The sequence below is a fragment of the Macrotis lagotis genome, chromosome 4, assembly GCF_037893015.1.
Source record: "Macrotis lagotis isolate mMagLag1 chromosome 4, bilby.v1.9.chrom.fasta, whole genome shotgun sequence".
NCBI classification, from domain to species: domain Eukaryota; kingdom Metazoa; phylum Chordata; class Mammalia; order Peramelemorphia; family Peramelidae; genus Macrotis; species Macrotis lagotis.
Genome location: NC_133661.1, coordinates 211073463 through 211087678, shown reverse-complemented (window position 1 = coordinate 211087678; position 14216 = coordinate 211073463). Strand labels below are relative to the sequence as shown.

Here is a 14216-nt window from a genome sequence, read left to right as displayed (position 1 = left end):
AAGAGTTAACTTTCTTAAAAGCTATACTGGAGCAGCTAGGTGGTGCAGTGGATAGAGCACCAGCCCTGGAGTCAGGAGTACCTGAGTTCAAATCTGCCCTTAAACATAATAATTACCTAGCTGTGTGGCCTTGGGCAAGCCACTTAATCCCATTTCCCTTGCAAAAACCTTAAAAAAAATAAAAAGCTATACTGGAATCTATGGAAAGGGGAGGAGTTTATGAACAAACAAGAGATAGAAAACATTGCAAAATGGTAATTTTGACAATATATTGAAAGGTTTGGCACAAATAAACCAATGTAACCAAGATTAGAAGGAATGCAGAAAGCTGGAAAATAATTCTCACACCTAGTATTTTTGATAAAGTACTCATTTCTAAAACATCTAGAGAACTGAGTCAAATTTATAAAAAAAAGAGAAGTCATTCTCCAATTAATAGATGTTCAAAGGATATGAACAGGCAATTTTCAGATAAAATTATCCATAGTCATATGAAAAAATGATCCAAATCATTGTTGATTAGAGAAATGCAAAGTAAAACAACTGTCACCTCAGGCCTATCAGATTCTAAAATGAAAAAAATAAAAAATAAATAAAAAAAAAGGAAAATGATCAATGTTGGAGAGGATGTGGGAAAACTGGGAAACTAACTATCCCCAAAGGACAATTGATCCAGCAATATCATTAATAGGTCTATTTTCAAAAAGATCACAAAAAAAAGAGGAAAAGATCCATATATTCAAAAATATTTATAGTAGTTCTTTTTGTAGTAGCAAAGAATTGGAAATTGAGGGGAAGCCCATCAGTCAGGGAACAGCTGAACAAAGTATGGTATATGAATGTGATGGAATACTACTCTTCTGTAAGAAATCAAGAGTGAGCAGACTTCAGAAAAGTCTGGAAAACCTTGCATGAACTGATGCTGAATGAAGTGAGCAGAACCAGAAGAACACTGTACACATTAATACCAACATTGTGTGATGACCAACTATGATGGACCAGCTCCTCTCAGTAGTTCAGTGATAAAAGGACAATGCTGAGAGACCTGCTATGGACAATGCTATCCACAGCTAGAGGAAATAAGTATGGATTCTGACTGCAGAGCAAAGCATATTTTATGTTCACTTTTTAAAATTTCTTTTATGTTTTTTCTTTCTAAATGTTTATCCCCCCCCCTTAGTTCCAATTCTTCTTTCACAACATGACTAATATGGAAACATGTTAAACATGATTGTACATGTACAACCTATATCAGATTGCTTGGGATGACAGGAAGGAAAGAGCAAAGGGAGGCAGAAAAATGTGGAACTCAAAACCTTGCAAATGAATTAATGTTGAAAACTATCATGGCATGTTCTTGGAAAAAATTTTTTAAAAAATTTAAAAACACTATCCTGGAATTAATACATAAAAAATGCCTAGGAGTTAAGTTGAAAGAGAGAAATTACTTCATTTGATCAATAGTTTTCTCACATCATACTTAAGCTACTTAAAGGCAGATGCTTATTCTGTAACTATTTTATAGTAGCTATAATGATATCACACTTTAAAAATAAGAATCTGAAACTTAAAAGTTATAAATTTTTTTGTGTACCAAATTTATCTCTGAAATTTCACTGTTTGTAATTTTAAGAGTATTAATTGTTTTGTTTTTTTTTAATTTTCTTTATTTAAGGCAATGGGATTAAGTGACTTCCCAAAGTCACACAACTAGGTAATTATTAAGTGTCTGGGGTCAAATTTGAACTCAGGTCCTCCTCACTCCAGGACCAGTGCTCTATCCATTGTACCATCTAGTTGCTCACGTTTTAATAGGTTTCTAAAAAAAAAACTATCAAAATATTGAGCTGAAAAACAAAGTGCATTAATATGCATTCTGGGGAATTCTTAACTTTTACTGTTTATTCACAAGGAATATTTTAAGTCAACGAACTGCAATTAACCTTACTATTTACTAAAATCAACTTGATGGTCACTGACCCAAGATAAGGTGAAATCTGTCTGTATAAACATCTTCAGGGGATTTCACTGCTGACCCAGAAGAACCCTGACACATTGTAGTTGGAGTTACAGGTCTTGAGAGATTAGTTGCTCCTTCATCTGGGTCAGCTACAATGAAGCCTGTGCTAGTGAGCCACAGTGCTGTAGCATGAAGGATGAGAGCCCAGGAATTATGATAGTGTGGTTTTGCGTTTTCACTAGTCTCTGCAGTGTAAAAAGCTCCACCTACAAAAAGGAAAACAAATACAATTTTAATCATTGTGATTATTTTTAGTTTCAGATTCATCTTAACTCATAATATCAACAAATGAAATATCAGTATGCTATAGGCGTTTTTAGTTAATAACAAATATCAATCACCACCAAAGGATGCTTAATCTTTAAAAAAAAAGATACTCAACTACTAATGCATTAAAATATGTGTGTGTGTGTGTGTGTGTGTGTGAGAGAGAGAGAGAGAGAGAGAGAGAGAGAGAGAATGTATATCTGTACATTCAATAGCAACAGAATTCTAGGAAAACTTCAAATAACTATGAACCAAAACTGATCTAAGGTTACCAAATACTCTGATTTGGATAGAATCAAAGACACTGAGCTAGAAGGGAGAAGTCATCTAGTTTAAACTGTTCATTTTATAGCCAAAGAAACAGAGGCCCAGCATTACAGAGGCATTTGAACTCAAATCTTTTAACCTCAGAGAGCTCTTGCTCTGTACCATGTTATCTCCCATAAAACTTTTTTTTCTCATTTCACCATTTTGTAGTCACAATTAGGAAAGTTGTTTTTTTTTTTAAACAAAAATCATCCAGGTAAGTTAACCTTGACTAATAACTTCACAAAATAAAATTAATAATGACTACTAACATACACACAATAGTCATCTCTTAATTTCTTAATCCAAAGGCCTTTTTCTCAATCCTAATTGTATTTCATCACTTTGTAGGTTTTGATACTGTTATCCAAGTCCTTCTGTTGACTAGATTCAGGAACACTGCTCTCTCATGATTATTTAACAAATAATCAAGAGACATTCATTAAACATTGACATTATGGTAGGTCCTGTGCTATACTCTGGGGATACAACACAAAAAAAAAACATACAATAGTTCCTCTTAAACAGAACAAATTCTAATGGGAGAGACAACACATACATACACACACACACACATATTATATATATATATATAATACACACACACACACACACACACAAAATACAAACACAAATACATACAAATAGAATGTGATTGTGGAGGGAAGGCACTAGCAGCTGGAGGAATCAGGAAAGACTTTATGCAAACTGTGGACTTAAGGGACATCTTGAACTAGAGTTTGTAATGAAGGAGAGTGGGAAGGTTTGAGTAAATTCCAGGGTCAGGAGATAAGTCAGTGTCAGAACAGACAGATGATAGAAGTATTATATTCATGGAACATTAAAGGATGTAATGTGTGATAAGGCAGGAAAGGCAGATTGGGGCCATGTTGTAAAATGTTTTAAATACCAAACAAAAAATTTGATCCAAGAGGTAAGAGAGAACTAATGGAATTGATTTTAGCAAAGGAGCTGCATGATGAGATCTGACAGGTATGTACAGGATAAATTAAAAAGAGGAGAAACTTGAGCACAGAGCAATAGGCCCTTACTGCAACAGTTCAGGTAAAGGATGATGAAGGCCTGGGCCATAGTGACTATAAAAGTACAGAAAAGGAATGCATATGAGAGATACTGGGGAGGCAGAAGTCTAAGACTATTCGTGACTGTCTGGATATGTGGGATGAGAGAGAATGAGAAATCAAGATGACTTCAAACCTGGAACATAAATGTTTAGAAAGATGGTGGTGTCATCAGCAGAAATAGAGAGGACTACCAAGAGAACAGTGTCATGAAAACCCAGAGAGATAGAACATAGATGGAAAGGATGCTGAACTGTTGTTTGCTGCGGAGAGGTAAACGAGGATAACCAAGTGAAAAAAGCTCAACAGCTTTGGCTATAAAAAGATCTAGAGTAAGTTACAAGGGAACATTTGAATTGGATAATGAAATTGGAAGAGGCATAGAGAAGTGGAAGTAATAAAAGTAGATAGTTTTTTCTAGTACCTAGAAATAGAACACAATAGAACTTGAGGGGGATTGTACATTTAAATAAGAATTAAGGATGGAATGATGTTAAAAACTCTTGTGATACAGAGAAAGGGAGGGAAGAAGCTGCAAAAAAATGGCTTCTGTTTTCTAAATATGAACTGAGGTCTTTAGAGGTGAGAGGATGAAGAGATGATGTAGCGTGGAAGTTTCAAACAAAAGAGGAGCTTTGGAAGAGCCACTGTGATGAGTCCACTGAAAGATAATTAAGGAGAAATAAAAGGACTGCCTTTCTGCAGCAAGGGCCCATCTGAGACTATAGCATAAATTTATAATGGATAAGTAAAGTAAATTTCCACAAACCTTTTTGTTATGAGGAATTAAAAATATTTTTATTCAGCTGTTAAACAAAGAGTTGAAAGAGAAAATATATGTTTTTTTAAATTGAAAAAAGATTAATTAAAAATCCATGGTGTTATAGAAAGAGGCACAGTTCTGTCTTCACCTGTTTTTCCAAAGAGTTTATATAGCATTGGAACCAGTTGTTACTTAAATGTTTGACAGAATTCACTTGGAGATTTTTTTTATTAGGGAGTTCAACAAAAATGTGCATACCCTTTGATATGCTACTGGGTCTATACCCTGAAGAGATTATGAAAAAGGGTAAAAACATCACTTGTACAAAAATATTCATAGCAGCCCCATTTGTGGTGGCAAAGAATTGGAAACTGAGTGAATGTCCATCAGTTGGGGAATGGCTTAAACTGTGGTATATGTGTGTGATAGATACAGCACTATTGTTCTATTAGAAACCAGGAGGAATGGGAATTCAGGGAAGCCTGGAAAGATTTGCATGAACTGATGCTGAGTGAGATGAGGAGAACCAGAACATTGTATACCCTAACAGCAACATGGGGGTGACAGTCAACCTTAATGGACTTGCTCATTCCAACAGTGCAACAATCAGGCAAAATTTTGGGCTATCTGCAACGGAGAATGCCATCTGTATTCAGAGAAAGAATTGTGGAGTTTGAAAAAAGACCAAAGACTATTACCTTTAATTTAAAAAGAAAAAAAATTATCTTATTATGTAATTTTGCTATATATTATACTTTATGTTTCTTCATTAAGGATATGATTTCTCTTTTATCACATTCAATTTAGATCAATGCATACCATGGCAACAGTGTAACAACTAGCAGACTGCCTTCTGTGAGGGTGGGGTGGGGGAAAGGAAGCAAGAATAGGGGAAAAATTGTAAAATTCAAAATAAGTAAGATCTCTCCAAAAAAATGCAAATCTATGGTGGACATATAATCAGTGAGGTTGAATTAACCTTCTTCAGTTCTGATGGTAGCATGTGAGTAGAAGCAGAGAAAGATGGAAAAATCCAGAGTTTTGTTTTGACAAGGTATTCAGGGACAGAGGCCAGTGTAATGTTGAAGTAGCTGGAAAAAAATAAGCTAGAGAGAGGTAATGGCCTGGGAGTGTTGAACATGTCTGACCCCATCTTCTCTGTCTTTTATGTCTTTTATGCACTGTCCTTGGGTCCATTTCTTTTCTCTCTGTGCTTTCTCCCTTGAAGAACTTGCTATCTCTTATCACTTCAAAATGTTATCTCAGGGCAGCTAGGTGGCGTAGTGGATAAAGCACCGGCCCCGGAGCCGGGAGTACCTGGGTTCAAATCCGGTCTTGGACACTTAATAATTAACTAGCTGTGTGGCCTTGGGCAAGCCACTTAACCCTGTTTGCCTTATAAAAACAAAACAAAACAAAACAAAAAAACCTAAAATAAAAATAAAAATAAAAAATAAAATGTTATCTCTATGAAGTTTATTCTGTGTGTGTGTGTGTGTGTGTGTGTTTATGCCCCCTGTATCTCTCTCCTGGAAATCATTTCCACATGCCACAGCTTCTTTGGCATCTTCACATGATAAATATATACTTGGTGACAGATTTATAATCTGTAGCTACCTCAAACTCAACACGATTAAAGGGAACTAACATTTTTACATGCAAACACAATCTTCCTCTAAATTACCTCATTTCTGCTGATTAGGGTTTTATCATTCCAGGCACCCAAGTTTGAAATTTTAGAGTCATTTTCAGTTCTATCACAACACCACCAATCCAATCATGTTCAATATCTCTTCTACTATCTGTCCTTTGTCTTCATTCAAAAATTCTCTACTCTAGTTCTGGCCCTTATTAGCTCTCTTCCAGAATCCTAATTGGTCTGTGAGAATGGGAAAGGTTTCTCACAGAAGATGGAACTTTAGCTGAGATTAGGAGGAAGTCAAGAGGTGAGATGAGAAAGGAGAGTTTCAGACATTTGAAGAAAAAATTTTGAGTTTGAGAAATAGCAAAGAGGTCAGTATTAGTGAACTTCATGCTATGAAGAGCTTTGAATGACAAACTAAAGATTTTATATTTGACCCTAGAGTTGATAGGAAATCGGATAGGACCTGTACTTTAGAATGATCAATTTGACAGTTCAGTGGAAGATAGAGTGAGGAAAGAGACTTGAAGTAAGGAGACCAACCAGAATCTCCTGCATTAGTCCAGGTATGAAGTGATGACTGCCTACACCATCATTGTGGCAGTGGCAGATGCTGGACAGCATATTCATGAAACATTATGCAAGAACAAACAATAGCATTTGGAGACAGATTAGGTATGAGAGTTGATAGATAGTAAGGAGTTGAGGATAACAACTAGATTGGTAGGTTGGTTGTTTTTCATACTTGAAGAGAACCAAATGAAATCATTATGTTGGATCAATGTATTATGTGTCTGACTGTTCACAATATGAGCCCAGCCTAGGTTGGGCAAAAATAGTCCATATGAAAAGGAGTTGAGGATAACACCTAGTTTACAAGCCTGGGAATCTGGGAGGATGGTGGTGCCTTCCCCAGAAAAAAAACAAGATAAAAGAGGGGAGAAGTGAGAGAAAATACTGAGTTCTATTTTGGACTTATTAAATTTATTTGATGTCTACTGGACATCAATTTGGAGATGTCCAGTAATCAGCTAGAGATACAAGTCTGAAGGTTAGCAAAAAGATTAAGCATGGTTAAGTAGATCTCATAATCATGAGAACAGAAATGAAAAATGAATCTACTGAAACTGATGCAAAATGGTTTAGAGAGAGAAGAGAAGGCTGCCCAGGAAAGAATCTTGGCAGGCACCCAATATTAGTGGGCATTTCTTGGATAATTATCCAGCAAAAGAGACCAAGAAAAAAGCAACCAGAGAGGTAGGAGGAAAACCAGGATAGAATATTTTCAAGGAAACTTGGAGAGAAGAAAAAGATGAAGGATTCTATTAAAGGCTGCACAGAGGTTAACAAGAATGAGGACTGAGAAAATGTTCCTGAGATTTAGCAATTAAGATGTCAAAATAAATGTGTATTGAATTTAATTACTAGGTAAAGAACAATTTTACAAAATACTGTATTTCAAATGTATAGTACAATGTTCATCAGACTGTTTGCCACTGAGGGGAGGACTATGGGAAGGGGAGGTAGAAGGAAATTATGTAACTTAAAGTTATGCATATGAATTTGGACGAATGTTGAAAAACTTTCATAGCATGTAACTGAAAAATAAAATATCAATTGGGAAAAAATTCTGTTTACCGGCATTTAGGGAATAATTACCAAGAGATTTTGCTAGCTTACCTTCAAGTGGAAGTTGAGAAGCAAATTCTGAAGGCAAAGTTAGGAGAGCAAAATCCTGAAGTGCAGCAAGCCAGAGTTTACTTAGTGTTCCAAGATCTGTTTGGACTAAGTCAAGAAGTCCATCTATGGAAGATGACATATCTCTGGCATTCTCCTCTAAAAAGCCAGCAGTTTTCATACTTTGCTTCTGTTTCTCAGTTTGTTTTTTCTGTCTCTCTACAGCAATTATGTAAACCTGTGATGAAGTTAATCTATCATTAGTAAAAGTCTTGAAAATTTTCTAGTGGTCTTGAAAATTACTACAATAAACTCTGAGATATATCTTTTGGAGAGAAAATTTTATAATTAAGGCTGTATGCCCCATAAAGGCAGGGGCTGATTTTGCTTTTTCTTTCTTTTTAGAGCTCTGAGCACAATGCCTGTCATGTAGTAAGCACTTAATAAGTGCCTATTCATCTTCTACCTTGATATACAAACCTAGATCACTGAGATGTAGCTCTGGAGTCTGATTAGAAAGTAACGTCAAAGGATCTAAGTCTGAATTTCAGCCCAAGCAGTATAATCCATCGGGGGGAAATCATTTAACCTCTTCAGGCCTAAGTTTTCTTGTCCTTAGAAAGGGAAGTTGGAACTGGACCTCTAAGGTTCCCTTACAGATCTAGACCTATTAACAGTTTGGAAGTAGGTTGTACTTACTATATAAATACCAGATATTTGAGAGTACTTTGAAAACAAAAAAACTAAACAATGATTTTCCACCCCTTAGGGAATTTTGAAAAAAGACGTGATCATGGAGACTCTCTTTTGAAAATTTTCTAGTGGTCTTAAAAATTACTACAATAAACTCTGAGTGTCTGAGGTCTTAATACACTGAGCATAGAATAAGTCAAAAATCTTATCTTTTTTTAAGAGTCTTAAGACAAAAAAATGAAAAGAACTTTATCAGGGAAATTAAGATAATAAAATATTCTTATTTCAATGAAAACAGAATCTGCTGTTTTTTGAGTTCAACTGAGTTATATACTGTAATGAAGCCCATAGTACAGATTGAATAAAATATTTTTCTTCCTCATTTACTTCTACAGATTACCTTTTTTATCTCTAGGATAATGAATTATTACTGTTACTTGGGAAGGACCTGCATTTAAATTCACAATGACAGCAGTTTGATAGCAAAATTCCAGCAAACCAGATAGTTCAACACAGTAATATAAAGTAACATAGCCAAATCTACCTATTATTATTAGCTTAAACTTGACACTAAATAACTGGAAAAAGCTGACATTAACCATAGTTAGTATTACCTAGAAACAATTTCTAGGATTAGATTATTAATATGAGACCTACCTCTAAATTCAATTCTTATGTCTCCCTTTGGTGGGTAGCTAGCCCTGGAGCCTGAGAAGTCCTATGCCATAGGAGCATAAGCTCAAATAAGTTTAATAAAGTTAGAAAGGCATACCTTTGACTCAAAAAGATTTTTTTAAAAAAGGGAAAAGAACTGATTTCAACAAAACTACTTATAGCAGCTCTTTTTTGTAGTGTCAAAAAATTATAAATTATGGCATATTGATCAGTTGGGGAATGGGTGAACAAGCTGTGGTATATGAATACAATGGAATACTATTGTGCTATAAGAAATGATGAAGAAGATTACAGAAAAACCATGAACTGATGAAAAGTGAAGCACAGAGAACAGAGAAACAACAATATTGTACAAGGATCAACTATGAGTGACATTATTCTCAGCAATATGATTATTTAAGATAATTACAAGGATGAAAAATGCTACCATACTCCAAAGAAAGAACTAATGGAGTCCAAATATATATCAAAGCATAATATTTTTTCATTTCCTTTTTTCTTTTTTTTTTTGGTTTGTGTCTTTCACAAAATGACTAATATGGAATTGTTTTACATGTGCACATGTAGAATCAATACTGAATTGCTTACCATTTCAAGGAGGAGGGAGGGAAATTTGGAATTCAAAACTTAAAATAAAGTAATGTTTTTACATGTAATTAGGCAAAAAATAAAATAAGAAATAAAATCTTATTTTAGGAAAAATAAAAAAGAAAATTTACTTGTAGTTGGCTATATGTCTGGTCCTTAAACTCCTTCCAAATTAGCTGTCCCAAGCCCCTCTGGAGCTTTCTTTTAGTCTGCATACTTCAGAGATTCCAAAGATCCTGAAGGATATCTCTGGTCAAGGGATTAGAAGACTTCTAGTCGGCTTACTTGAGCTCATCTTGGTTTCCCTGTAGGAATATTTCTCCCAAGGCTCAGTCTTTTGCCATCATTTTTCTGCAGTCCTGAGATAGGTGAAGGAACTTAACCAATTTGTATTTCAATTTCTTGATGATTATTTGTCAAGGGTCCTCTAAGTCAGGCACTGAATCCACTCTGGCTTCAAGAGGTTTGGAAGGGGCAGGACCACAGGAAAGCCACAAGGAAAGGAGGACATCTACAGAACTGTCCACTTATGTTAAGTGAGAGAACTGGTGGTATGTGGGGAAAAATGGACTTTTCTATATCCTCTCATGTCATCAACTGATAGTACAAATTCTTTTTTTTTTTGATAATTTGCAAGGAAAAAATTTCCTAATCACCTGCAGATTAGATTAAGTGTTTCTCTTTCTCCTTTTCCTCCTCTACTACCACCACCACCATCATCATCATTGTCATCACCACTAGCATTTATATAGTCCTTTCTGCTTTTCAAAGTGCTTTATATATGTATATATAATATATATATATGAATAAAATTTAATTTGATTGTCTATTTGTAGAGTAGTGAATAACAGATTTTAAAGGTCATGTAATTCAACATTATCCTAATATAAATCTTTCCTAAAATTCTTGACAAATGGTAACTTAAGATTTCCACTGATGGGGAACTTACTACTACTCGGGAAGTCCATTATATTTTTGGGCAGTACTAATTACTCTACTTCTATACTGAGATAAACTTTCCTGTAATTAGTTCAAGTTCTATTGTCTGGGGTAAAGCAGAAGAAATATAATTCTTCAAAATATCTAAAGCTAACATGCCCTCTTCCTCATTCCCAAATTTTCTCCTAACTTTAACCATCATAGTTCTTTTACAGTAATGCAATCCAACTCTATATTTTTTTTTAAGGTTTTTGCAAGGCAAATGGGGTTAAGTGGCTTGCCCAAGGCCACACAGCCAGGCAATTATTAAGTGTCTCAGGCCAGATTTGAACCCAGGTACTCCTGACTCCAAGGCCGGTGCCCGATCCACTACACCACCTAGCCACCCCTCTGTATTTACTTTTAAGCTATTAAGTATTCTAAGTACCCTAATGCTCACTGCTAGTCACCTTTTCTTTCCAAATATTACTCAGAACATTATACATATTTGATTATACTCTGAAATGTGAGTCTACTTATGTGCAAAAAGATTACATTTTGTTACATTCTGAGGAAAATGAGGGGGTTAGAACACTGAATGTTTATTGTGGGAATTGAGTGAACCCCACTGAGTTCATTTTGTGACTTAATTCTGGAGCATAGTTTCTACTCAATAATGGGTCCAGTCCAATGTATGTTTTATTTGTTTGTGGAAATTAGGAGAAAAAATCTACTACACTGTTTAAACGTAGCCATGTGTGGCTAAGAAGCACCTTTAACTCTACCTATTCCTTAACTAAAGACCAGAAACTTAGTAGATACTAAAACTGATACAATTTTCTCACAATTTTACATCTTATACAACCCATATGGCTTATCTTAAAACTTAAATTTTTATAATATTTCTTTGATTGTTTAAAAGATACTTGTAGTGATAATAAATTCATGGAACTGTACTTGTTTACTCTTTCCCTGCCAACCTGGGAAGTCCTTAAACTATCATCCAATTAGAAATCAGATTATCTGATGTATGGTTTCCTTTTTTAATTAGTTGGCCTTATTTGATTGTTTTTAATGCATAATACTCTGCTTCCTTCTTTTTTGGGGCAAGCTGAGGAAGGGGTCTGGTTCCAACTTGTTAAGCAATTGGCATGCATTGTTTTTAAGCTGAAAAGCTCAGAAGCTCAAATCTTTGTTCCTCAGTCAATTCACCCATCTGAATAATTCTGAATCCATTTCCTTCTCTTTTAACCTCTCTTGAAATGAAGAACTACTGATCATTATCATTACTCAGGGAGGGGTAGCATTAAGTCCTTTCCACCTTTATCAAAACTGCAATAAAAAGAAAAGTATCTTTTCAATTAATGCAATGTAGGTTCTTAAATTTCTAGCTATAATAGAATATAAAGTTTAATAGATTACATAGGTAAATGTGAACTTTTTTCCCTACCCAAAGTTTTTAAGATTTTGCTCATAGCTATCATGAAAACTGATTTTACTACTTCTATTAGAACAGCTCCTTAAATTTTTAAAACAGCAGGCAATGGAACAATATTGTTGCTTTAAAGGAATAGGGAAAGCTCAATTACTAGTTTTCATAGCAAATAAATTATCTTGAATGTGGCGCAAGATTTTTTTTTGAATCTTAAAAGATTGACATACAGATTATACAATTAATATTTTTATAGTTTTAGTGGATTGGTGTATGAAAAGGCAAGTACTGAAAAGTGAGTTAAAGATGGAAAAGTACTAACCTCTGCCCAGGCTTTGAGAACAGCTAAGATTTCCATAGTGGAAGCACTTTCATTGTATAATTGACTCAAGGTTTCTTTCCCAGCCTGTATTTTCGTCAAGGATGATACAAGCAATTGATGAACTCTTCGGAGATCACTAAGATCACTTACAACTCCACTTGCTATCCAGGCACTGCAAACCTAGCAGTTTAATAAGTAAAGATGTATTTTATTTCTTAAAAATAGTATATGTATTATTGTAAAATGTTGGGGATGGTATGAATGCCAGAACAATACAATTAATTGAAAATCATAATTTAAAAGCTGAAGGAAAACAAGGGAATGAATGTAGTGAGTGTAATTAAGAGTATTAAAAACTAAGCTGAAAAAGTTTCCTTATGTCATTAATGTTGGGGTAAGCAGTCACAAATATTAAAGATCTAAGTAGCCAAAGGGGAAAAAAGAAATTGTGAAAAACCTAAATAATACACAAACTAGGAAATCATATAAACTTTTCTATCTGGATAATTTTTATTTAGTTCTGGTTTCCAAGTGATCAAATTCCCTTTTATAATTTGAGTAGTTTTTTTTAAAATTAAATTTCAATTGTTTATTTGTATGTTTTATCTGAGAGTTGTCCTGGAGTTGAACTGATTCCATTAAGATTAAAAATTTCATTTAACTGTTAATCCAGACATTTCTCTTATTTACGATCTTTAATATTTCTGACGGAGTGGGAAACTGAAGGTGAAATAGAATAAGTGATTTTGCCCAAGATCAAAGGAGGGGGTGGAGCCAAGATGGCAGCAGGAGAGGATCCTCTCTTAGGTGCTCTCTCTCAAAACTTATAAACTAAGGACTCTAACTAAATTTTCAAGAGACAGAATCCACAGAGGGAGTGAGGGAGTTCTCCAGCCCAAGGTAACCTGAAAAACAGCGGAAAGGCTCCGCTGCACAGGGTTGGAGGGGCAGCAGCCAGAGCAAAGGAACTTAATCCCTCCTGGAGGCAGCCCCAGGGAGCTGCGGCTCATGGCAGTGAGCACTGTGCACAACTTGGGGGATCAGTGGGGGACTTCTGCCAGAGGGAGCACATGAAGCCTAGCCCTCAGGGCACTCAGCAGGAACCGAAGCAGGAGCCCATAAGCAGGAGCCCTCAGGGTGTGAGTGCTGAGCCTAGGGAGGGGAGTAGAGAAAGACTGCTGAGCTCTGTCTGCTGACCCTGGAACTGGACTCTGGAGCTCTGACCACATTCAGATCCTGATCGCAGTCTAGGCCCCCCATAGAACAGCAGGCCCCCCCCCCCCCCACCTCAGCGCCATGGCAGAGGAGTGCACTTGTGGTCATTCACAGACCAGGAGGGAAGACAGAGCCTCATACACAGAGATCCTTGTGGGGGGGTGTCCCAATAATATTCAAAAGCTCAGGAAGCACCCCAAAACCAGGCACAGGCTGGAGAAATGAGTAATCAGAGAAAAAAGAACACCATTGAGAAATACTTTGCCTATAATTCCAAGAAAGATCAAAACACTCAATCTGAAGATGAGGAAGTACAAGCCCTTGCATCAAAAGATTGCAAGAAAAAACAGAAATCAGGCATAAGTTATGACAGAGCTCAAAAAAGACTGAAAATAAAGTGAGGGAGATAGAAGAAAAAGTGGGAAAAGAAATGAGAGATACAGGAAAAACATGAAAAAGAAGTCAACAGCTTAGTCAAGGAGATCCAAAAAAATGCTGAATAATATGTTAAAAACCAGCATAGGTCAAATGGATAAACAGTTCAAAGATTTATTGAGGAGAAGAATGCTTTAAAAAGCAGAATTAGCCAAATGGAAAAAGAGATAAGAAAGCTCTC

At 35.5% G+C, this 14216-nt stretch overlaps 1 protein-coding gene across 12 annotated transcripts in view; it reads right to left on the bottom strand.

The window, feature by feature from the left end:
* The window catches only part of HEATR5A (HEAT repeat containing 5A), a 168258-nt gene that overhangs the window by 29552 nt on the left and 124490 nt on the right, over positions 1–14216 (bottom strand). For all 12 annotated transcript variants that reach the window (XR_012478151.1, XR_012478150.1, XR_012478152.1 and 9 more), the window contains 3 exons: positions 12386–12565; positions 7761–7995; positions 1981–2226 (listed from right to left, as the gene is read on the bottom strand). Coding sequence is in view for 9 of the 12 variants with exons in the window: in XM_074235357.1 (XP_074091458.1) it covers positions 1981–2226; positions 7761–7995; positions 12386–12565 (661 nt within the window). In the remaining 3 variants the exon portion in view is untranslated. The remainder of the gene's footprint in view (positions 1–1980; positions 2227–7760; positions 7996–12385; positions 12566–14216) is intronic.